This window comes from Bremia lactucae, linkage group LG11 (genome assembly GCF_004359215.1).
Source record: "Bremia lactucae strain SF5 linkage group LG11, whole genome shotgun sequence".
NCBI classification, from domain to species: Eukaryota; Oomycota; class Peronosporomycetes; order Peronosporales; family Peronosporaceae; genus Bremia; species Bremia lactucae.
Window position 1 is genome coordinate 863,016 of NC_090620.1, and position 22,536 is coordinate 885,551.

At 45.1% G+C, this 22,536-nt stretch overlaps 4 protein-coding genes across 4 annotated transcripts; 3 read left to right on the top strand and 1 right to left on the bottom strand.

Moving 5' to 3' along the window:
- Positions 1-11,655: 11,655 nt before the first annotated feature.
- Positions 11,656-12,080, bottom strand: CCR75_003475 (uncharacterized protein; the record flags this gene model as incomplete). Its single annotated transcript, XM_067961569.1, has 2 exons — positions 11,656-11,840; positions 11,984-12,080. The coding sequence occupies 2 exons, from the start codon at positions 12,078-12,080 to the stop codon at positions 11,656-11,658; spliced, it is 282 nt and encodes a 93-aa protein (XP_067817859.1).
- Positions 12,081-12,421: 341 nt separating this feature from the next.
- On the top strand, positions 12,422-12,991 carry CCR75_003474 (uncharacterized protein; the record flags this gene model as incomplete). Its single annotated transcript, XM_067961568.1, is given in 3 exon segments — positions 12,422-12,642; positions 12,666-12,673; positions 12,687-12,991. The coding sequence occupies 3 exon segments, from the start codon at positions 12,422-12,424 to the stop codon at positions 12,989-12,991; spliced, it is 534 nt and encodes a 177-aa protein (XP_067817860.1).
- A 1,994-nt stretch (positions 12,992-14,985) lies between these two features.
- On the top strand, positions 14,986-15,517 carry CCR75_003473 (uncharacterized protein; the record flags this gene model as incomplete). The annotated part of the gene is made up of 2 exons (XM_067961567.1): positions 14,986-15,395; positions 15,436-15,517. The coding sequence occupies 2 exons, from the start codon at positions 14,986-14,988 to the stop codon at positions 15,515-15,517; spliced, it is 492 nt and encodes a 163-aa protein (XP_067817861.1).
- A 1,451-nt stretch (positions 15,518-16,968) lies between these two features.
- CCR75_003472 (uncharacterized protein) lies at positions 16,969-17,691 on the top strand (the record flags this gene model as incomplete). The annotated part of the gene is made up of 1 exon (XM_067961566.1): positions 16,969-17,691. One exon carries the CDS (start codon positions 16,969-16,971, stop codon positions 17,689-17,691), a length of 723 nt encoding a protein of 240 aa, XP_067817862.1.
- Between the last annotated feature and the right edge of the window lie 4,845 nt (positions 17,692-22,536).

The window sequence follows — 22,536 nt, forward strand, 5'->3', positions numbered from 1 at the left end:
CAAAGAGTGGAGTAAGCAATTGCCCTTTCTGGAGTTCGCTATAAAAAACAGTGTCCACGCCAGTACGGGTGAGCCACCGTTTTATATCAATGGACTGCGCCATCCTCGGACGCCAGTGTCGTTTGTGCGCAGCCCGAGTCTTAGTGGGGGGGCCCCTCAATATGCTCGGTGCGAAAGAGGGACTCATCTCAACAACAAAACTTGCCCTTAGTGACCCTGCTAGTTTAGCAGTGGTCAAGAAAATTACGTCTTATGACCGATTTCTCGGCGGTTTCATAGGAGAGTTTGATGCTTAAAGCCTTAGCGAGGCTCAACGCTTTGTGGATGAGCGATTAGCCATCACACGAAAAGTCCGTGACGCGATGGCAAGCGCACAGGACAAGTAAAAAGAATATGCGGACCGAAATGGTCGCGACAATAATTAAAGCTTTAGAGTGGGTGAAAATGTACTATTAAATACTGCTACCCTCCTGGAGGTACTTCAAAGTTGTTGACAAGTTTCATTGGGCCCTTTACGGTGGTAGAAGACGTTGGAGACCTAAATTATAGGCCCATCCTTGACAGTGATGGTGGTTTTGGCGCTTGCAGCAATCTTGGGGTGTGCCGGCGAAGGACGGAGACATCCCCAACGCCTACGTCAAGGCATACAGGTAAGCCCATTTGGAAATCCTGCTGCGAGTTCTACAGGCGATGGAAGTCAGCGACACTTGGCGCCACTCACAAGAAGGATGTTGTGCTCAAGTGGCACAAAAGCCTGTAAGGCCTCAAGCAGGCCGGCCGACTTTGGAGCCAACTTTTGCACGCTCGATTGATGGACGCCGGTTTGAGCCAGTGTATCTCGGACATGTGCCTCTACTGGATGGTCAATAATGGCCAGCTTGTCGTCGGGGGGAGGGGTGTACGTAGACGAACTGCTGGCCACCAGAACCGACATAGTTGCAGTTGACCGTTTCTTCATCAAGCTTGGAACGCTACCATGAAGGACCTCGGCGTTGTCAGCAAGTTTCTTGGGATGCGTGTCGCTATAGACGACGACAGCTACGTGCTCGGCCAATCGGAAGCGGTAGGCGAGCTGTTGCGCGAGCATGGACTTGAGAACGCCAGCTCGACGCGAGCCCTAATCGAGACGGCTGCTACGAGGTGCAGCCAAAAGATTGCGCGCTGTTGGGCACGGGTGTGGTCGGCGGGGGTCCGAGTATCCGGACATTTCAATCCCTTGTCGAGAGTCTTCTTTGGGTGGCGCGCTACACGCGGCCGGATATCGCGTTTGCCGTGCATAAATCAACGCGCCAGACCCAGCAGCCACGGCTGCATGACCTCAAGCTCGCAAAGAGAATCGCGTTACTTGAAAGGCATACGCGAATTCAAGCTGCACATGGACCGACGAGTATCCCCGATGGCGAGGTGCAGCTTGAGTCATACTCGGATGCTGACTTCGCCGCTGACAAGTCGGACCGAAAGTCCTTGACCAGATGCCGGTCAGCTGGACGGCGAAGAAGCAGGGCGAAGTCACGCTTTTCACGATGAAGGCGGAGTTTGTTGCCGTGTCGGACCAAGCGCGCGATCTGCTCGGCATCCGGGAGATGCTTTGCGACATCGGGATGCCGCCTATGTTCGCGATGGTACTCCAGGTTAGCGGCGTTGAAGCAGTTGGCGTGCGAGGCATCGTCACTAAAGGCGAAGCACATCGACGTTTGCCTGAAGTTTGTCTGCGACTACGCCAGGCGTGGTGTAGTCAGGGTCCAGTACGTGCGCTCGGAGCTGTAACTGGCGGACCTGTTGACGAAGCGCTCGACGTTGCAAAACTTGCTTTATTGTGCAAAAAGTTGATGCGACTTGGCTAAATGGGTGGAAAGTCATGGCCGAGGAGGAGTGTTGGAAAAAGAGAGTGTCGTCGTAAGTACAAATGCGCACGAGGCGCGCGGGACGACGATGGGAATGGCCGTTGCTGAATTTGGGATCGTATCCTGCATGCATTAAGCAAAACGATGTAGGGATATGCAAATGCGTGGACAGAAAAGGTAGCGTGTGGAAACTAGGTTAAGGCATAATGGAAAACAAAAACAGAAACCTTTTACTACAGTGGCCAAGACTTCAATTACGAATATGAAGATTTTTACGTAGGAAACTAAATATATAAATATAAGTTTACTTCTCTCAATTCAAAGCCTCAGTCTAGACCTTTAATTAAGAGACCCTTAGCTTCATCAGAAACCTTCCTCTCTACCTTTTTAAACGTGAAGTTTCGAGGCTCCTAATCTACGCTGTAATCAGCGTAAGGTTATATAGTTCTGATTTATACTAGTGAACGGTGCCCCGTTTCAATTAGTCTTTAATTCAATAAGTTCAGTAGTAGATAGAAGATCGTTACGAAGGAAACTAAATAAATTAATATTTTTTACCTTTTCTGTATTCTAAGGCCTTAGTCTAGACCTTTAAGCTTGAGACCCTTTGAAACGGGGCACTATTGACTTGTACTGCTTCAGTACATGTCCACTTAGCACTGCCTCAGTGCGAGTGGTGCCTCACGTCACTTCACGTACACTAGTCAGTGCAGAAGAAGACTCTCTTTAAAACACTTGCTTTAAAAGAGGGTTAATTAAAAACTGCATTTAATATAATTCATTTCTTCTGTTTCTATCTACTTAATACTAACTGAATTGTAAACTAATACAAAACATGTAATAAAGTCTTATCTGTCTCTCTTTTTGCGCGCGTCCAGCGCTGACTGGACCGCGTAGAAAGTAGATATAATGGTCTTTATCTACCAATGGATAAGCTTTTAGAATACTACCATGTAAAGTAATATTCTCCAAATATTATCTACCTTTTAGATAATATAATAATTAACAACCTTTCAGTGGTAATTTTATGTAGCGATACACCCTGTAACATGACCCCTCCCTTTAAACGACAATCACTCTGACTGTCATTGGATAGAGTAATCACTATAAAACCACTTAATTAGAAACGACCTTGATTGTCATCATTTTTAATTCTATTGCATGCTTAACAAGCCCATGCGGTATACGAATAGTGCGGCGCCTTCGGCTGCGGTTCATGCAGCTTCGAACGACGCATTATTGTCTTCTGCGGCGAACGTTCCGTTTGCCGTAGTATCGTCTTCTCCCGCAACACTAGATGCTGCGGGTGCACATGGTGATTTCCACGTGAATGCGACGTCTCTTTCGAGGTCGACTCCGAATGCGAGTCGGACGAAATGGCCGACTCGGGGAGAACAGAACAGTCGCCTGATCATCGTCAGGCGGCTATCTATGAGCCTTCGAATGGAAGGCTCAATCGAATAGACGTGCAGGTAGCAATCGCTACAGCATGTTCGGTTCTGACGATGAGGATGATTCCTCATCGCCAGCACCGTCTCCCGTGCCGTCACCCACACATACTTCTGTGCGTGGTGATGACGATGGCGTAAGACATCGTAATAAAAGTTCTTGTGGTACCCCTGCTTCAGTGGGTACCACTCAGGGGATCGTAGACACTAAAATGTATCGTCCTGCTCCTGAGAAGAAGATGAGGCTTTTGCCCGAACGTCTGATCAATAACTTGTCTGGAGAGACTACTCGATACAATAAATATCCCTAATTTATTGCGACAGAGCTACATGGCTTTAATCCCAGCGCGAAGAACTTTCTCGCTAAGAAAGATTTTTATCTCGATGCTTTTCTTAAGCATCGATGGTACAGTGACAATAACAAGCGGGATAGAGTCTCGCTGATGCAAGCCTGGAGCGCGTTCATTCGCAATGTCAAATACATTGGACGCGGAGCCTGGATTCAAAGACTTAACGCGATACGCGTTAAGCTTGAGAAACGAACTCCAACCGAAGCAAGGTACAAATTGCATCGGTTGTTTTGTGAGGCAGGACTTCCGTGCCTCACGTCGAGTGATCCCTGTCCGTGTTGTGTTGACAACACGAAGCAATTAAAAGGGGATGTCTGATCCCTTTCTTCGCCCTGGGGGAGGGCTCGCATCTCTATCAAGATCCGCGATGCAATTGACGATTTGCAATCAATTTACATGCGCCAGGAGCGCGTGTTTTCCGATGGACCTTCTGATCCATCGGATGGGTCTCGTCATACTGACGGACGAGGCCCCCAACGTCAACAACCATGTGAAGGTGGATAACCGCGCCAGCGAACAAGATAACTCGTTCGCTGTCCCTTCACATCACGGTGATTTTGAATACGTTTCACAAAGGAAACGTTGATATCCGTGGAAATCCACCAATGGTTGTGGCGGAGGAGGAATATAAGATCCGAACCGTGTGGGATCTAGTCAAAGATCGAGAAACTCGATCGCTACCTCCATGATTTGGAGGAGGGTCTTGAGCACGAGCGCGGTAAGCGTCACAAATTGGAGCAGACAGTGCAAGCTCATTATATCGAACGGATGAAACACCGCTCGAAGAGTGCGTACTCCTGGTTGGATTACGAACGTAAGTACCACGCTTTTCGTGATGAGCTGTCGTCAGCTCATCGCGGTTTCGAGGATCGTCGGACTCGGCATGAGAATTTCCAGATTCAACGCCAGAATCTGGTTCGTGACCACAAAAATCTTTTAGGGATTCTTGAAAAGGGTGGTCAGATCCGTCCTCGAAAGAATCCGCGTACTGATGGTACGGGTGGAGCAGACCAACGTATAACGTAGGATGCGTTCGCATCCTACGTGACAATTTTATTGTATACGCATTGCCTCTGCGATGCAGTACACGGAATGGCCTAATAAACTTGGGTAGTAGTTTACTGCTGCCCACATTGGTGACTTCACGCTTAGGTAAGTTTACCGTAGAGAGTAGTACTAGGTCATTAACTTTAACTGAAAGAACGTTTTCCCTTTCATATTTGTCTGCGTTTCGTTTCTGACGGTCCACTGCGTTAGCAATGGAATCCTCTACGAAACGGATTTTTGATTCTCGAGTTAGCAGAAATATTTCTGCTGACTCATTTATTTTGTCTTTTTCAGTGCGCTTTGTGCGCACTGCCATGAGCGTTTTCTCATCTTCGATGTCGATGGCTTCGACATCGACATCACTCGCGTCGTTGGTAACTTCGACGTGTGATGAGCATGAGCCAGAAATGGTTTTGCTTGTGCGAGTCCACCCCCCTCTTAAACTAGAGGATTCCTCTAATTGGGTGGGTATGCGTGGATGGCGTAAGCCATTCACGAAGAACGGTGTATGCGTTGTAGACGCATGCACGGAATTGTTGATGGCAAATTCGACCATCGGGAAAACCTCGCTCCAATTCGGATACGATTGGACGTAACCTCGTTGTATCTCTTCGAGGACGCGATTGACGCGTTCCGTCTGACCATCTGTTTCTGAATGATCAAAAGTTGACATAGTCAGCCGTGTTCCGAGAGATCGGAACAAGGATTGGCAAAACTCCTCCGTAAATCTTGGACTTCTATCCGAGACCAGTTCACGGGATAAACTGTGGAGTTTGAATACCGTGTCGTTAAAGACACGGGCACAACCCGGACCCGTAATCGACTCTGGTACTGCAGCAAGATGTACCATCTTGCTGAATCTGTCGAAAAAAACAAGGACTTTATTGTTTTTGTGATCGGCTTCGGGAAATCCGAAGACGAAGTCCATAGATACGGACTGCCACCATTCTGCCGGGGGTGGTAGAGGATGGAGAGGTGCACGGGATAAAGGGCTAGGCTTCACCCGTTGACATACCTCGCACGCACGAATGAACTTGCGTACGAACTGATACTGGCGGGGCCAGTAAAAGCCGCGACTTACTGTGAGGTAAGTCTTCTCACGTCCACGATGCCCACTTGGTGGTGCATCGTGACACTCATACATGATGCGCAAGCGCAAATCATTGTGAGTTGGGACGACGACACGTGGGGTGTCGCCGGTAACGCCTGTGTAATACAATAAGCCGTTACGTGTTGTGTATCGATCAGATGCCGATGGATATAAAGCCGGTAAATCTGTAAAAGATTTATAGGATGGATTCATTAAATGATCCATCAAACATAGAAGGTCCTTATCTTCTTTGTAGGCTTCCTTTATGTCATCAACTAAGGTTGATGACGGAACACTCCTACTGAATATTGCAACAGAGAGATTATTCTAACTGTTGAAATGCTCAGCCGGCTCAAATTCGGGTCGGCGTGATAACGCATCAGCGACGACGTTAAGTCGTCCTGGTTTATATTCCACGGAGAAATTATACTCCGCGAAGAAGGATAGCCACCTCGCCATTTTTTGCGAGAGGTGTGGGCTATTTACGATCGTGCGTAATGACGCATGGTCCGTATATACGATGAACGGTCTATCTCCGAGGAGATAGACCTTACACTTAGCCAGTGCATATTTCGTGGCGAGGAGTTTCTTGTCATGCACTGGGTAATTGCGTTCAGCTGGTTGCAGCTGACGCGATTGGCAACAGACGATGCGCTCCGCGCCGTCTGTATAGTATTGCATTAACGCACAGCCGATTGCGAAATCGCTGGCGTCACAGACCACATGGAATGGTCTGTCTTGATCTGCAATCGCCAAGATGGGCGATTGCATCAAGCTTTGCTTGATACCTTCAAACGAACGCTGACAATCAGCGTTCCATATCTATTTCTCGTCTTTTTTCAAGAGACGAGAGAGATGAATTGTCATCTCGGCATAACTGCGGGAGTACTTGTGCAAGTACGCCGCTAGCCCAAGGAACTTTCTAAGTCCCTTGACATCGACTAAAACTGGCCAGTCGGTAATTGCCTTGATCTATTCGGGACCAGTGCGCACGCCGTGTTTACCGACGATGCACCCAAGAAGTGGTATATCGCTTGCAGCGAATATGCACTTCTTGGAATTTGCATACAACTCATGCTTTCGCATAAGTGTAAGAACCTGACGAACGTGAGTTTCATGAACTTCCACGTCCGTCTTCCCTTCTATGGCTCGGCTATGGACGGATACATCATCAAAATAACTCGGTGCGAATTATCACGCCGATCTCAACAGATTCGTTTCGCATCTGTTGAATGTTGCAGGGGCATTACTAAGCCCCTGCGGTATTACTAGCCATTCCCAGAGCATCCCACTGGGAGTGTTCACTGCTGTGTACGGGATGTCCCGTTCACGCAAAAGGATCTGAAAAAATCTATCCATCAGATCCATCGACGAAACGATGGTACTCTTAGACATACCATCTATGATTACGCCTTTTCTAGGTATTGGCGTTTGAGCCGGTACCGTTGCAGCATTCAGTTTATTGAATGCGTACTCTATCCACCACCTTACTGTGGCCTTTTGCACACAGAAGGTCAGAGAGCTATGTGGGGAAGTTGACTCCCTTACATAGCCCGCTTTTAATCGATCGATAAAAAATTATCGATCGCAAGTACTTGTTCACAAGGCAGTGGCCACTGCTTCATGACACAGTATTTCGAGCCCGGTTTAAGTTCGATCATATGTCGAGTGCTCTTATCGTTAGGCAACTTGCATGAAACTGTTTCAGGAAATAAATTCCTGAATTCAATTAAATCTTTGTATATAGGATTGTCTTAAGTGACTTCCAGGATTGAGTAGTATCTCTCTCAATCCGAGTCTTTACATCGAGGACACTTTCGTCCATCGATGAGCTGCTGAGAACCCGTTCGTTATCTGCAAACATTACCGCTGACCGAATACCGGTACCGCATTCATCCTCTGTGACGAATACGCAGATCTGCTTGATTCTACCTGTATCGGGGTGTATCGTTACATATAATTAACACTTAAAGTTTGTATATAAATATATTATCTAAAAGGTAGATAATATTTGGAGGATATTACTTTAAATAGTAATGTTCAGAAATCTTATCCATAAATAGGTATAGGCCATTATATCTATTTATCCCACAGACTAATCAACTGTAGATGTAAACAAAAGAGAGAGACAGATAAGATAAGATAAGATTTCAGTTGCATGTTTAGTATTAGTTTATAATTAAGTTAGAGTTAACATATAGAAAGAATAGATGCATAATTATATTAATACAGTTTTCATTTTACCCTCTTTAAGCTAGTTACCTTAAAGAGAAGTCTTCCTCTGCACGTACTAGTGTACGTGAAATAACGTAAGGCACCACTCCCAACTGAAGCAGTGCGAAGTGGACTTGTACTGAAGCAGTAGAAGTCATAGTGTGCCGTTACACTAACACTATGCAGATCTCTCAAGAACCGCTTGGGTTCTAGGGTTGGTAATTATCTCCGAAGTTAACTGCGGAGGCGCATACAGATCAAGAGAATAAGCGCCTACTCTTGATACGTCATTAACCAAGACATTCAATGTCTCGGTTTCTTCCTGGAAGTTATCCACAAACTGCTGAGGGATCAATTCCTCGGGATGCTGAAGTCTAGTAACTTCAGCATTATCTATTTAAGGAGATTTCTCCTCAAGTACGTGGGGACTTATTCCCTCAACGTCTTTCGACTGTGATTGCGCTCTCACAGTCGGGTCCTCTACTGTCGACTCTCTACTCGACCTAGGATCATCGTGTTGCTCCTTTTGGACAACCGGTATATTTCTTGAATGTCGCCCGCCAGGCGTACATTCATGTCTCAATCCATTCGACTTATTAGAGTGGTGGACCTTCGGCGCTGCCTGTAAATTCGCACAGCCGCCGGCAGCTGACTCCACAGGGTGATTATAAATCACACTGTGATCTTGTGCAGTCGTCCTAACGACCGTACCACAAGTGAGGCCATCGCACTTACTCGTTGTACATCCACACGCTTGTGACGCTCCAAGAAGTTCATCAGGTGGCCATCTGATGAACAAGTGGCATGCATCTTTACGGATCGATGCTGCCAGCTGATTCTTGGCTCATATTTTTTTTGAGCCAAGGTAAACCTAGGATGACATCAAATTTGTCATCCAAATCCAGTACGGTGAAATCATCATCGTACTGTAAATTTTAACGTATTGAATTTCACTACATATTATGTTTTGATGCCTTGTCAGAGAATCTCTTGAGGTTGCACATATTTGGATGACTCAGTGATTCGACATATTTTCAGGCCAGTACTATGTAATCAAATATCGTCATCATGTCAATATAGGGAGAATCATACGATGGAACACATAATGATTTGTGTCTGGAGCAACTTTAGTCAGAGATTTGCAAATTCTCTTGAGGTTGCTGGATCAGTAGGGCGTTGCGTTCCTACTGACCCGACCGTTTTTTTTGGCGGTCCGCCTCGCTGTTGCGATTTTCAACAACGTCGGACCCGCGACCGTTGCCCTTTTTAGCATTCGGTCCATAATTACGTTCAGTACCTCTCGGTACTGGGCGTGGGGCACTACACTCATGATCGCAGTGACCTAACTTTTGACAGCGATTGCAGAAATGCAATCGCTTATTGTTCGGAAAGCGAGGTCTCTCGCTTTCGACATAAGAGAGGTCCATAGGTTCTGGACCTCCAAGCTCGTGTCGTCTTGGAGGACGATACGATGACGAACTAGCTTGAGCCTGTCGCAAGGTTAAGTCCTCCTGTTCGGCTACGGATATTTGCTTCTTCAAGCCTATCCAGTTCCAAGCGGACCGAAAGGGGAACTGGTGGATCTTTACGGGACCATCCGTAAGACCTTGCATAAACACCGTAATCAACGTATGTTTAGGGACTGGGTTATTCGTGATACAACTCACTAAGATTCGTACTGCTGGGCATAAGCGTGTACATCACGCTTGCCTTGTTTGAATTACAGACGCTCTGATCGAGCTCTGAACACAGCTTAGACGGTTCAAACGTCTAATTAAACCGGGCTTTAAAAGCATTCAGCGACCCAGACATATGGGTCGCGCAACTTAAGGCCTAGTGCCCAAGTTTTGGCACGACCTGCCAAATTTGATTTAGCAAATGCGACTTGCATTTGCTCGTCGACGATGTGACGAGCCTTTATGGCATCGCCCAGCTCGACAAACCATCTTAAGAGGGAGTCTTCTCCGACTCCCCTATACTTAGAGATGTCTATCTTTAAGGTTTCGAAACGACGCGTGTGCGTCATCCCAGGCAGAGGAGTTTGTACCTGTTGTAACCTCAACAATTCTGCCTGTTCAGAGCCTTGCTGACCAAGCAAGGCTACCTTCTCCCTTGCCTCGTAAAGCTCATGTTGTATGAATTGGCGATGGCTGAATAGAGGGTATCTCTGTCCAAACCGGACAGCATGGCGAAGATGGCATCGTTCCCTACGGTCGAACTCATTCGTTCGACCGCACTCCTTTCTACGTCACTTAGAAAGGAGTAGCTATCACGCAAAACGTGATGCGTATTTCCATTATTATCTAACGTGTCGATGTTAGAAGTTAAATTTTGACGAAATTTTCTTATTTCAACCTCGCATCCCTCATTACACCATGAAAAATTTTGGCTACAGGGCCTCCTCCCACCCACCTATCACACACCTTCGTTGCGGGTTGTCAGGGTGGCCATCCATTGGATGGTTGCTCGTCTGCTTTTTAGTTTATCTCCGGTGATGTGTAATCGTACCGCCCTCCGCGGGTATCGATCCACGTACCTCTCGGTCTCTGTTCCAGTGCCAAACCACTCGGCCACTGTGGTCGGTACATGTCCAAGTTAGATGATGGAACTGTGGTCCTTGGACGGACTACAAAGTGCTACCAGGTGTAACGGGGCACTATTGACTTGTACAGCTTCAGTACAAGTCCACTTCGCACTGCCTCAGTGCGAGTGGTCGAGATTTTTAAGAGTAAAAATCAATTGATTTTCTATTATATTGAATGTATTTAATATTAATAGAAGCCTCACGTCACTTCACGTACACCAATACGTGCAGAGGAAGACTCTCTTTAAAACACTTGCTTTAAAAGGGTTAATTAAAAATTGTATCTAATATAATTAAGTTCTTCTGTTTCTATCTATTTATATTAACTTAACTATGAGCTTATACAAAACATGTAATAAAGTCTTATCTGTCTCTCTCTTTGCGCACGTCTAGCGCTGACTAGACCGCGGAGGAAGTATATATAATGGTCTATATCTACCAATGGATAAGCTTTTAGAATGTTACCATGTAAACTAATATTCTCCAAAAAAAATATTATCTCCCTTTTCGATAATTTATTAATTAACAACCTTTAAGTGTTAGTTTCATGTAACGATACACCCCGTCACACCCTTAGCTTCATAAGAAACCTTGCTCTGTGCCTTTGTGTACGTGAAGTTTCGAGGCACCTCACCTACACTGTAACCAGTGTAATGTTAGCAAGTACTGATCAGTACTAGTGAAAGGTGCCCTGTTGCATCCTCTGCTTCTAATTGAAAGAAGCCACTTTCAAAGACAATGCTTGGAAATTAGAATGCATAAACCCGTTTATTTCATATAAAATCTGTCCTTTCTTAACCTTAGCAACCCAACATGAGACCGAGCCATTACAATACTTATTTATTGGACGAAGTGTGACGAACTCTAAATTTCGCTCGACTATGAAGGCGCCACGAATGATTTTTTAAGCGCGCCACAAGCCTGGATATTTGCCAATATTGGATCTCATCACTTCTGTGCAGTGCCTTTATCTCTAAGTGCGGGATAACATCCTTAATTTTGAGATTTAATGTGTCTTCTCTAAAGTTAAGTCCCTGCGCCAAATTTTGCAATTTACGAATCGACGCAGATTCTGGAGCTACCATTTAAATCCGTCGGTATTGTTGATTGGCAATAATGAAATGGACAGAATAGATCCGCCTTTTTTACCACGCAACAATTCCTTTGGTCCAGCAAAATTCATTTTCTCGAACGCATAATAGAAATTTTGCAAGGCTCTCTTCGTTGCCACCGTTGTCGCAACGAAGAGAGCCTCGCTAAATTCTATAAATTTTTACTAAGAAGAAAAAAGGAACTATTAAGCTTTAGTTTTCTTACTTGAAAAAAATTCTCTGCTCGCACGTTATCTGTAATCAACAATCCAACAGATCGAAAATTCTACTTAGCCATCTTACATAAACAAGTACGTTTCGAGCCTTTAATCACGACAAACGCAATGTCCTTTTGTGCGACCACGCTTCTGTACGATGAATCTTCAGCCGCTGCTGAAGATGCATCATTCATAGGTATTTCGATAATTACATTAAAGTCACCGTCTTTATTTTTATTTCATAAGGCGAAGATGGAGTACAAGATAATATAATTGTCAACGCGGTGCATTCATGTGCACAGAGCTGTGTGGATAATGAGGTGCTTGTGCGGCATGAATACACTTGTAATGTCTAATCTTTTAAACCTTACTTGACGGTCTATTTCCCCATTGTTCTTAAGGGTTCCAGCAAAACCGACTTGGAATTGTTGACACGTCTCAGTACACACAATAAAAAAAATCTTGCGCACTACGCAATTCGCGCCACGTTTGCACTATTGTGATCGCATCGCTTCTGGTTGGACTCGGCGCGTACATGTCAATTCAAGTCACCGTCCAGTCCATCGTGAGTACAACTCTTGCCGCTGGTGTCTTAGTTATTGATCCAGCACTGCATGGCGAGCTTCATCAGATTCTTCTGACGTATGCACACTATATAACACTGCTTCCAAACTTTATTAACGTTTTACGATTTATTCTTTTAGCAACCTTCACTATTTGTCATGAGGCAACAAGGGCTTGCAAAGTGATCCATTAGTATCTGCTTAACTAGAAAACAGTGTGATTGGTTCCTTTCAAAGGTGGCGTTGCTAATCGCCGCGCTTTAAAGAAGACTTGTAGTGAAGAAAGTGAGCGTCTGGACGACATGAAGCAGCCTTTCCAGGCATGTCGTACCAATATGCTGTTCTTGTGTATATCTTCTAATCTCTTTATTGCCGTTTATGTGGTGTATTTTTCCTCTTCGTCCGCGTTAAATTCGCGCTGCTTGGATGTATTGGCCACTGCCTATACATCCACACTATTGATCTGCGTGATGGCGTATTTGACAAGGTTTAAGTATTTATGGTACCGATTGCTTGCAGGAAATTTGGTCAATGCAGCTTAACGTCCCTTCCGCGGACGATCTTTGCTCCGGCTTTCGCATTTGCAGGGATCGGACATTACAGCAGACTTTTTTTAAACTTGCGTAAAAAAGTAAGAAGGCATTACTGTGAGAGAATACTCGCTCGGTTGAGAATTTATCAGTATTAATAAATTTTGGATGTATCTATTTGCATAAGCTATGATTGTACATGTCCAAACTAAAAGAAGATCTTAAAAGCTGGTCTACTAAGGTTAGTTTTTTCAAAGGCAAAAATGCTTCGAATGTGACATGTCTTTAGTCACATCTAAGCTCCAAAGCGCTGGTATGGATGGACCTCAACTCTGTAATTAGGTCTCAATAGGTTAATGTTAAAACTTCCCAGTGCTGGCGACTCTTCTGCAACTTGCTCCTGATCTTTGAATAAGCGATCATGTCACTCGACGTAGGTCCACGAAAGAAAATCTTTGATCAGCACTGGTAGAGCGAGATCGTGACAATCTCTTCTCCACCTACTCCTTTGCAAACGCAGGGCAGACGTTCGCTCCACAGCTTTGACTGCGATGGTCATAGGCATTATCTTGTTGAAAGTCTATTTACAATGTCGTTCCGACGAGGATCCAAAGCAGTTTTTTTGGTGCGGCCAAATTAAAAAACATTCCCGGAGAGCTTTAAATTTTGAGCTTGCGTCAATGAGAGTGATTGTTGACAAGGCCTTCACATCTGATTCTGATCGAAAGCCGGTGAGCTGGGCTACCGTTTAGAGAAAGTGCTCAGAAAATAGAAGGGATCAGTACCGGTAAAATTCGACGATGCTCGAAGAGCTTTGCGGTAAACTGGAAATCGCACGATGCGTTTGGAGCGCGCTGATAACAGAATCTGATTGGCATCTTCACGAGATTTGAACTATGCACTTATTTTAAATGTTGCGGAAAAAATAAAGTTCGACCTTGGTTTTTGGGAGATTTTTTCTAAATGGGAATCAATACTGTGCACACTGTTTAAGTATATATGTAATTACTTAAATTCTTGAGCAAAGATATAATCCTTCCGAACATGCGTGTAAATTAAATGTGCTGATTATAGATCAAGCAAGCATTACATCTGGCATCATTAAAATGTATTAAATAGGATTCGCCTTTTTTAACAACGCTTCGTTAAGAAGACGATGATCTTAAGATGAGGCAGAAGAAGAATATTGGGTTGTGCCGGGTACTATTCATAACGTGAATTCTGCTCGCGCTATCAACCTAATTGACAAGTCGAAGACCGTTCGAATTCATTTGAATAGATGAGTGTTAGCTAACAGTTCAATCTCACAGCTGTCTTTTTTTCAGACCAGATGTGGTTCTTAGGCTAAGGATGTTAGAATAGTGTTGAAAGCTTCCGTGTAATATGCCGCATCATTTAAAGCTTTTCAAAATGTAGCTCATTTGAATATTAAGGCCTCGACAATCATAACTGAACTTATAAAAGGTCAAATACACACAATAGGACAAAAAGCGTAAAGTTCTAAAGCTTATTTATTACGATGACAAATCATTCTAAATTCTCGAAATATAAATAGGCGGTTCTATCACATAAAACGCACTTCATTAAACGGGTTTTGCAATAACGAAAATGTCATATGCTGTCATTTTTAATCTTGAGTTTTTTATAACAACAGACGGCAAGGGTGGCTATGCCAAAAGGGCTGTGTGGCAGCAGCATAAGGGGGGGGGGCAACACAATAAGGGGTGTGTGGTAATACCTTAAGGCCTATTTTTACCACGTAATTTCAAGATGAAAAATAGAATCTGACTGTTCGAATCATGTCGTCGTGATGCAAAATGATGTTTGCAACCAATGGCATCCGACAGCAAACATGGCGTTTCTACAATGCAAATCGTACCTCCAAAAATCGCAAGAATGAAAAGTTCATCTGGAAGATCACTATTCTATCACATTACCGGCCAGTCTCAGCCGTTCGTTTTCTTTTGGTCAAACCTCACAAGCAACAATCGCCGTCATTTATAAATATGGGCCAAGCCCCTCAGATTAACACTCTACACTCGTCGAACATGTCACGCAAGCACGAAGGCATTTTGTTGCCGTCTTTGAGCATACATTCGTGCACACCGAAGCAGAATGGCATCACGTGTACCACGGAGAACCCATTTTCTTTTGGCTCTTTGCAGGATTTGCTCACAAGCACGACATCTCGCTTCAACGATAGCAACTTACTTCCAACGCGCAATGAATTACCGTCTATCGAAGATGCTCAAGTTACTCTTGATCGCGCCGTTATTGCTCTGAATGCAAGATATTATCAAGATGCACTAAAACTTTACCTTGAGGGTGGGTATGCCATGGCTAATGCGGTAGAAATTCAAAGCAGCCCCACAGTTCGCGACTTGGTCGCTCGCAAGGCCTTTGAAACACTGGAATGGTGCATTAGCCTTTCTGATTTGATCGAAGGTCAAGAGAAGGACCAAAACCCACGACCAGGAGTCCACAAAGTCGGTATGCCAGTTGCATCTTGGAATGAAGACTGGGTCGGTTCACGCTTGAGTAAAGAAGAAAGTCGATGCATTTGGTATACACCCGTGCGTTGCCCGGATCCAAGTGACTTTAGTAATTTGGGGTATCGCTTACGATGTGTGGAGACTGGCCGAAACCCACAACTATTGATCTGTATCACCATGTACAATGAAGGACCTCAGCAGCTTCAAGCAACGCTCACAAAGCTAGCCAATAATTTGGCTTACCTCATGGACCAAAATATCAAAGATAAGAGGAAATCGTTTGCAGGTGAAGACGCTTGGCAGAACGTTTTAGTGTGCATCGTGGCTGACGGTCGCGAGCAAATACACGATGAGATGCTTACGTATCTGAAAGCCATCGGACTGTACAACGAGGACTTGCTTAATATTAATAGTGCTGGCATTGGTGCCCAGTGCCACCTATTTGAGCACACGCTGCAGCTTTCTGCGAAAGGAAAGAATTTGCCGCCAATCCAAACGATTTTTGCTTTGAAGGATCGGAAGGGCAGCAAACTTGACTCGCACCAGTGGTTCTTTAATGCATTTGCGGAACAGATCCAGCCGCAGTTCACAGCACTGATAGATGTCGGCAGTATGCTTAACAAGTCAGCAATCTATCAGATGCTCTTGGCATTTGAGCGCAACCCTCAGATTGGAGGAGCCTGCGGACAAATCGCGGTAGAGAAACCCCTTGAGAATTTAAGCAATTGGATCATTTCTGCTCAAAACTTTGAGTACAAGATTTCTAGTATCCTCGACAGTTCAATGGAAAGCTGTTTCGGCTTCATCACCGTACTTCCTGGTGCTTTCTCCGTCTACCGATTCGAAGCCATTCGTGGAGCTCCACTGGAAGCTTACTTTAAAACACTTCAAACTGAACTGGGCGTATACGGGCCATTCGTTGGGAATATGTACCTTGCAGAGGACAGAATTTTGTCATTCGAAGTTGTGGCACGGAAGAACTGTAATTGGACGTTGCATTATGTGAAGGATGCTGTGGCTCGAACTGATGTACCCCAAGACCTTATTGCGTTGATTTTGCAGCGCAAGCGCTGGCTCAACGGCACTCTTTGTAACACGCTGTTTAATCTCTCGAACTGGGGTCGCATCTTCTCGGAAAGTAATCACTCGAGCATGCGCAAGCTGGCGTTCTCATTTTTTTTCCTGTATTATCTGCTGAGCACGGCATTTACCTTTTTCATGCCGGCAACCTTCTACTTGATGGTCTATTTCATTGTATTTCAAGGCTTCCAGCAAAATCGACTTGGATTTGTTGACACATCTCAGTACACACAAGCGGTGCGGGATGACGCAGTGGGATTTTGTAATCTGTTGTATCTATTCGGGCTTCTGATACTTATAATTGTAGCCCTTGGCAACAATCCGAAGCAAATGAAGCTTGCGTACTACGCAGTTTGCACCACGTTTGCACTTATTGTGATCGCGTCGATTCTGGTTGGACTCAGCGCGTACATGTCAATGCAAGTCACTGTCCAGTCTATCGTGAGTACAACTCTTACCGCTGGAGTCTTTATTATTGGTCCGGCATTGCATGGCGAGCTTCATCACATTCTTCTGACGTACGCACACTATATTACACTGGTTCCAAGCTTTATTAACGTTTTTACGATTTATTCTTTTTGCAACCTTCACGATTTGTCATGGGGCACCAAGGGCTTGCATAGTGATCCATTACTTGCTGCTTCACTAGAGAACAGAGGGATGGGTACCTGCAAAGGAGGCGCTGCTGAGCGCCGCGCTTTAAAGAAGAGTAGTAGTGAAGAAAGTGAGCGTCTGAAGGACAGGAAGGAGCGTTTTGAGGCATTTCGCACCAAAATGCTGTTCTTGTGGATATCTGCTAATCTCTCTATTGCCGTTTATGTGGTGTATTTCTCCTCTTCGTCCGCGTTCTTCCCGAAAATATTCAACTTTATGGCTGGCATTAATTCGTGCCGACTGCTTGGATGTATTGGCCACTGCCTGTACATCCACACTAATGTTCTGCGTGATAGCGTATTTGACAAGGTTAAAGTATTCATGGTACCGACTGCGATCAGAAAGATTCGTGCGTGCAGTTCAACGCCGCTTTTGCAAGCGATCACTGTTCCAATTCCGCATTACCAGGGCCTGGAGATCACAACCGACTATTTCGGAAGTCGCGTGAAAAGAGGAATTACGCGTCGCGGGGAGAGGAGACCTTAGTTGAGAAGTGCTTTTGGTATAAATGTGCAGAACAATGAATCTTTTAAAAATACATCCTAAAAAGTGTGTCGCAGGCAATATTTTGCAGTAGCTGTAGAAGGGTGGAGGGGTAGTTGCATATTCCACAGCTTGCTACATTAAAAAAAAGCGTCGAGAATTGTCGAACTGTTACAATATCGTGTGACAGCAAGGAAGCGTACAAGAGCACTCTCGTATTTGAAAGTTCAACCTGGCGGCAACTACGTCGACCGTAAATAGCACGTGTTTAATGTGCCTGTTGTTCGTCGACCTAGCAGCTATCAAATCGTGCTCGTTGCTCATTCTAATGATTACATACTTGCGCAACAAAACTCAGGTGGCACGGGGCCAAGGCACCTCCACTGGAGAAGACAGAAGCTCTAACGAATTTCTTTGAATGCAGAAACCCACGCTACTCCTTTTAAAGATTCCCAAATAAAAAAATTAATAACACATTCTGGACCATATTTCTCTCTTAATTATAGATAAAACTTAAACATAAAGATAGGGAGCCGGATGGTGTAACGGGCTAAACTTACCCTAATGTAACATAGTTACCGTTAAGTACACTTGGTCTACTTAGGGGGATGGTCAATAACTTAAATAATTTAATTAGACCCAGCACTCGGGTGTGGGTCACATTTGTGACCAACCCTTGTGTATGTGATGCAAATATGTGCATTCACATTAGGAGGGACGACGCCTAGCGTCATCCGTTACGCGAGGTATCTAGAAAGATATGCTCGCGATACATATTAGTGTTATCTACAGAGATCACATCTTTGATTGGTAAAAATAGGTATTAATTTTTAATGCGATTAAATATAAATCAGTCTGAAAACTACTTTCTTCTTTGTAAGTGCGCACGAGGAGCCGGGTTACCGCTCCCATGACGACACTTTACTAGAGTACTTAGTTCGTTAGGTGAGGTCGCTAACGCGCCCACCACAACTACCTCACTGCACGCAAGAAAAGTTGGTTTAACCGCTTCCTCGCTGTGCTAGGGTGTGTGTCTAAGTAGAGCGTGGCCGCATTACGACGTGCCCGCCCACAGTACAAGAAGAATGAAAGAGCACTTAGTTGCTCAGTCAGATTGCGATACCTACCGCTAAAAGCCAGTGTGGATTCATAATAACAGAATACCAATGAAGTGTGAAAGTAGGTCCTGAATTATCAATACATTAAACAAGCTGTACCTCGTGTATTTCTAAATAGCTTGGCAGCGTCTAAGCATCCCCTCGTGCGCACTTACAAAGTAGAAAGTAGTTTCAGACTGATTAATATATAATCGCATTAAGTATAAACACCTATTTTTACCAATCAAATGTCATCTCTCTAGATAACACTTAATATGTATCGCGAGCGTATCTTTCTTGATACCTCGCGTAACGGATGACGCTAGGCGGGCGTCCCTTCTAATGTGAACGCACCTATATGCATCACATACGCAAGAGTTGGTCACAAATGTGAACCACACACAAGTGCTGGGTCTAATTACTTTCTTTAAATAATGAAGCATCCCCTTAAGTAGACCAAGTGTACTTAACGGGGACTGTGTAACATTAGGGCAACTTCAGCCCGTTACGTTATCAGTAGCCGCCTCGACGTCAATATTGTCGACTGCTCTGTTGTCGAGCCCCTCGATTTGCGCCGTGATCTGCAAAAGCTCGCGCGTCAGCTGCTTGTGATAGAGGCAAAAATTTCGACTGGCGTTCTCGAAGGGCAAGCGCCGCGTACGAGCGGGCAGCTTAGTTCCATCTTGGCAAGTGGCTCTTAATCCTGAATATACCGATCGCCGTAAAGAACAAGAAAAGACACAACGATAGAGAATAGTCGTTAGAAGCGACGGGTCTCCTCTGTAAAATAGGCTACTGTACGGATTTAGATGGAACAGGGACGAGTAGAATGTAACCAGCGAGAAGCCTCGGCTTCTAACAGTTGTGAATGCCGAAGAAAAGTAGAAAAAGAGAAAACTCAGCTCTTGAAGATGGATAGCTTCTTAAATGACTTGCGAATTTCACAAAACTCAAACTCGAAATGTGGACACAATTTTTTAAGTGTGGGTTGTTCAAGAACATCTATTTAGTAATATTAAGTGCAAGATGACTGAAAAGACCCAAGCTGTAGCAGAGCTATCTCGTTTTTAAAGTCAGAGGAAGACTTCTAGACTCAGAAAATCGATTAATTCTATAGAACAACTGGGTTTAACAACTCAGGGGGTCGTACAAACAATTAAAGCTTAATAAAATCCTAGTTCAAGGGATTCAGGGGCTCGTTGAACCAACTGGAAGTTAGTTCCCAAGAGTATATACCTTAGATAGACTTCTATCTCTTTCAGATCAATGCGCAAGCCCTAGGAAGGCACTTAACGCTTTAAGATCAAAAGGGGAACTGTACTTTATTTAATATCTAATCTAAAGGCTAATTTTAAAATAGATTTCAACCGCCAGATTTATATCTGGTGGCGACCACATTTGTTACCCCGTGAAAAGCTTGCAACTATGCAACATTTATCCGTATAAAAGATTGAACTCCTCTTGCGACGGAGCTAAATCGAATCGGATATTGATTGAAATTTGATTAAAGACAGTGGCTCTGTAGGCTGGAACGTCGTAATGCGGCCACGCTCTACTTAGACACACACCCTACACAGCGAGGAAGCGGTTTGACCTGCTTCTCTTGCGTGGAGTGAGGAAGTTGTGGTGGGCGCGATAGCGACCCCACCCAACCCAATAAGTACTTTGATTACGTGTCGTCACGGGAGCGGTAATCCGGCTCTCGTGCGCACTTATCAAGTAGGAAGTAGTTTTCAGACTGATTTATATATAATCGTATTAAATATAAATACCTATTTACCAATCAAAATGATATATATCTCGATAGATAACACTTAATATGTATTGCGAGCGTATCTTTCTAGATACCTCGCGTAACGGATGACGCTGGGCGTCATCCCTCCTAATGTGAATGCATCCATGTGCATCATATCCACAAGGGTTGGTCACAGATGTGCACCACACCCGAGTGTTGGGTCTAATTACTATTATTTAGTATTTGTTCATCCCCTTAACTATCCCAAGTGTACTTAAAGGGGATTGTGTAACATTAGGGCAACTTTAGCCCGTTGCACCATCCCCCCTTTAAGAATGAATTTACATTTTTAATATTTGTCAAAGAGGAGAGAGGAACTGCGAGCAGCTTTACGCGCCGTTAGTTCGCTCAATCAGTCTAGCGACCTGCGTTTCCATACACGGCGCCAAAGATGCAACCTAAAAGGGGCCACGTTGGTGGGTCGTCTGCGAAGACGCCCACTCAACCTCAAACTAAGCGCACGTGCCACATTAATTCGCCGGCCGCGTCTGATGCCTTAGTCGAGACGCCGACAGCTACTGCTGCTGTCGCGTTTACAGGGCTAAAGAATCCATCCTAATTTAACAGTGAGGATGCTGATCCGTCGCTCATTGTCGACAACAATGAGTCGACACCGTTGCCATCACCTCATAGTAGTGACGGGGACAACGAGCTCATGAGGAAGGATAATGGCGCATTATTGCCCATTCAAACTTCTCTCATGGCTCACATCATGGAGACAGCAACATTCACGAATGCTGTCTCGTCGTCTGCGCTGGATAGCGCAGTGACAGGTAATGAGAGCGCTGCCCATAAAGGCGCAGCCGCTTCTCCGTTTGGTATAGCCACGATGCCTTATGCTCAGACCCTATCCATAATGGTTGTGACATAGAATATTCGGAGCCTAAAGCTCCGCCGACGACACGTGAACGTGCTCAGTCGGTGTCATGAGCCAGTCGTTTAGAACGTGGCTATGTGACGAGTGGCATACCAAAGATGCCCCATCCATTTAACCTCGTTTAAATGGGCCAAGAGCGTCGCTCCTAGAGCGCGCTCTTGTAGATGCACAGAATTATTATGCGTCTTTAAGTCATGGAAGGTTCAGTGAAAATCGCTCGGGCGTATTTTCCCGATCCCGGTCGTGTTGCGTTCAAATCAAACGCTTGACCAGTACGAGGTGGAAATCTTGCGTTGCATTCATCTGCATTCCGATGCGATGAAACAGCGGTAGCAACGAATTAATTTCGCCCGCTTGCCTTTGAAAGAAATCATGGGCGGTACTGCACCCCCTGTTTTTTCTCAGAACGCTACTTCTGCTAGTTAATTTGAGACTAGCGAGAAGCCTCAGCTGGTGCTCCTTTTCATAGGCAGCCACCAAGCCGCGCACATCAATACGTAGGGTATCGATCGGTTCTCAAGAGTCAAAACTCTTCAGGTAACCTTTCCATTGGACGAGGATATGATACCCTTGCCTCACGGAGCGGTGGGCAAGCAGCCTTTCAACAAGGAAGCGTTGATTCCCACCCGCATCCATTAGTGCAGGCAACGCCCGATAGAAATGGCGATCTCGCCCAAATAATCGCGGCTGCCTTACCTTCGTCCGTTCAGACAAATGCATCAAGCGCTGCTGAACGACGTATTGCGGATCTCAAGGGTCAAGTCTCACGACTGACCTCAGATCTCGTTGATGTCCGAGTGAAGGCTCGTCAGGGTTATGAACGCCTAAAGACTCGCTTAGACCTCTTTGAGAGGATAATGCTGAGGGATCCGCGTTACTCGCGTGATGTCCCTCGCTCCTCCAAGTCCTGTTCGTGGTGGGAGGAATCGGTCCGATAGCTTTTCGCCTTCACCGTCCCCCTCACCCGAACGACGCTCGACTCACAGTCGGCGTCACCATCGGCCTCCTTAGACGGATGGGGATATGTGACCCCATTTGGGTCTACATACCGTTCAGACGACCCACGTAAAATACGGGGT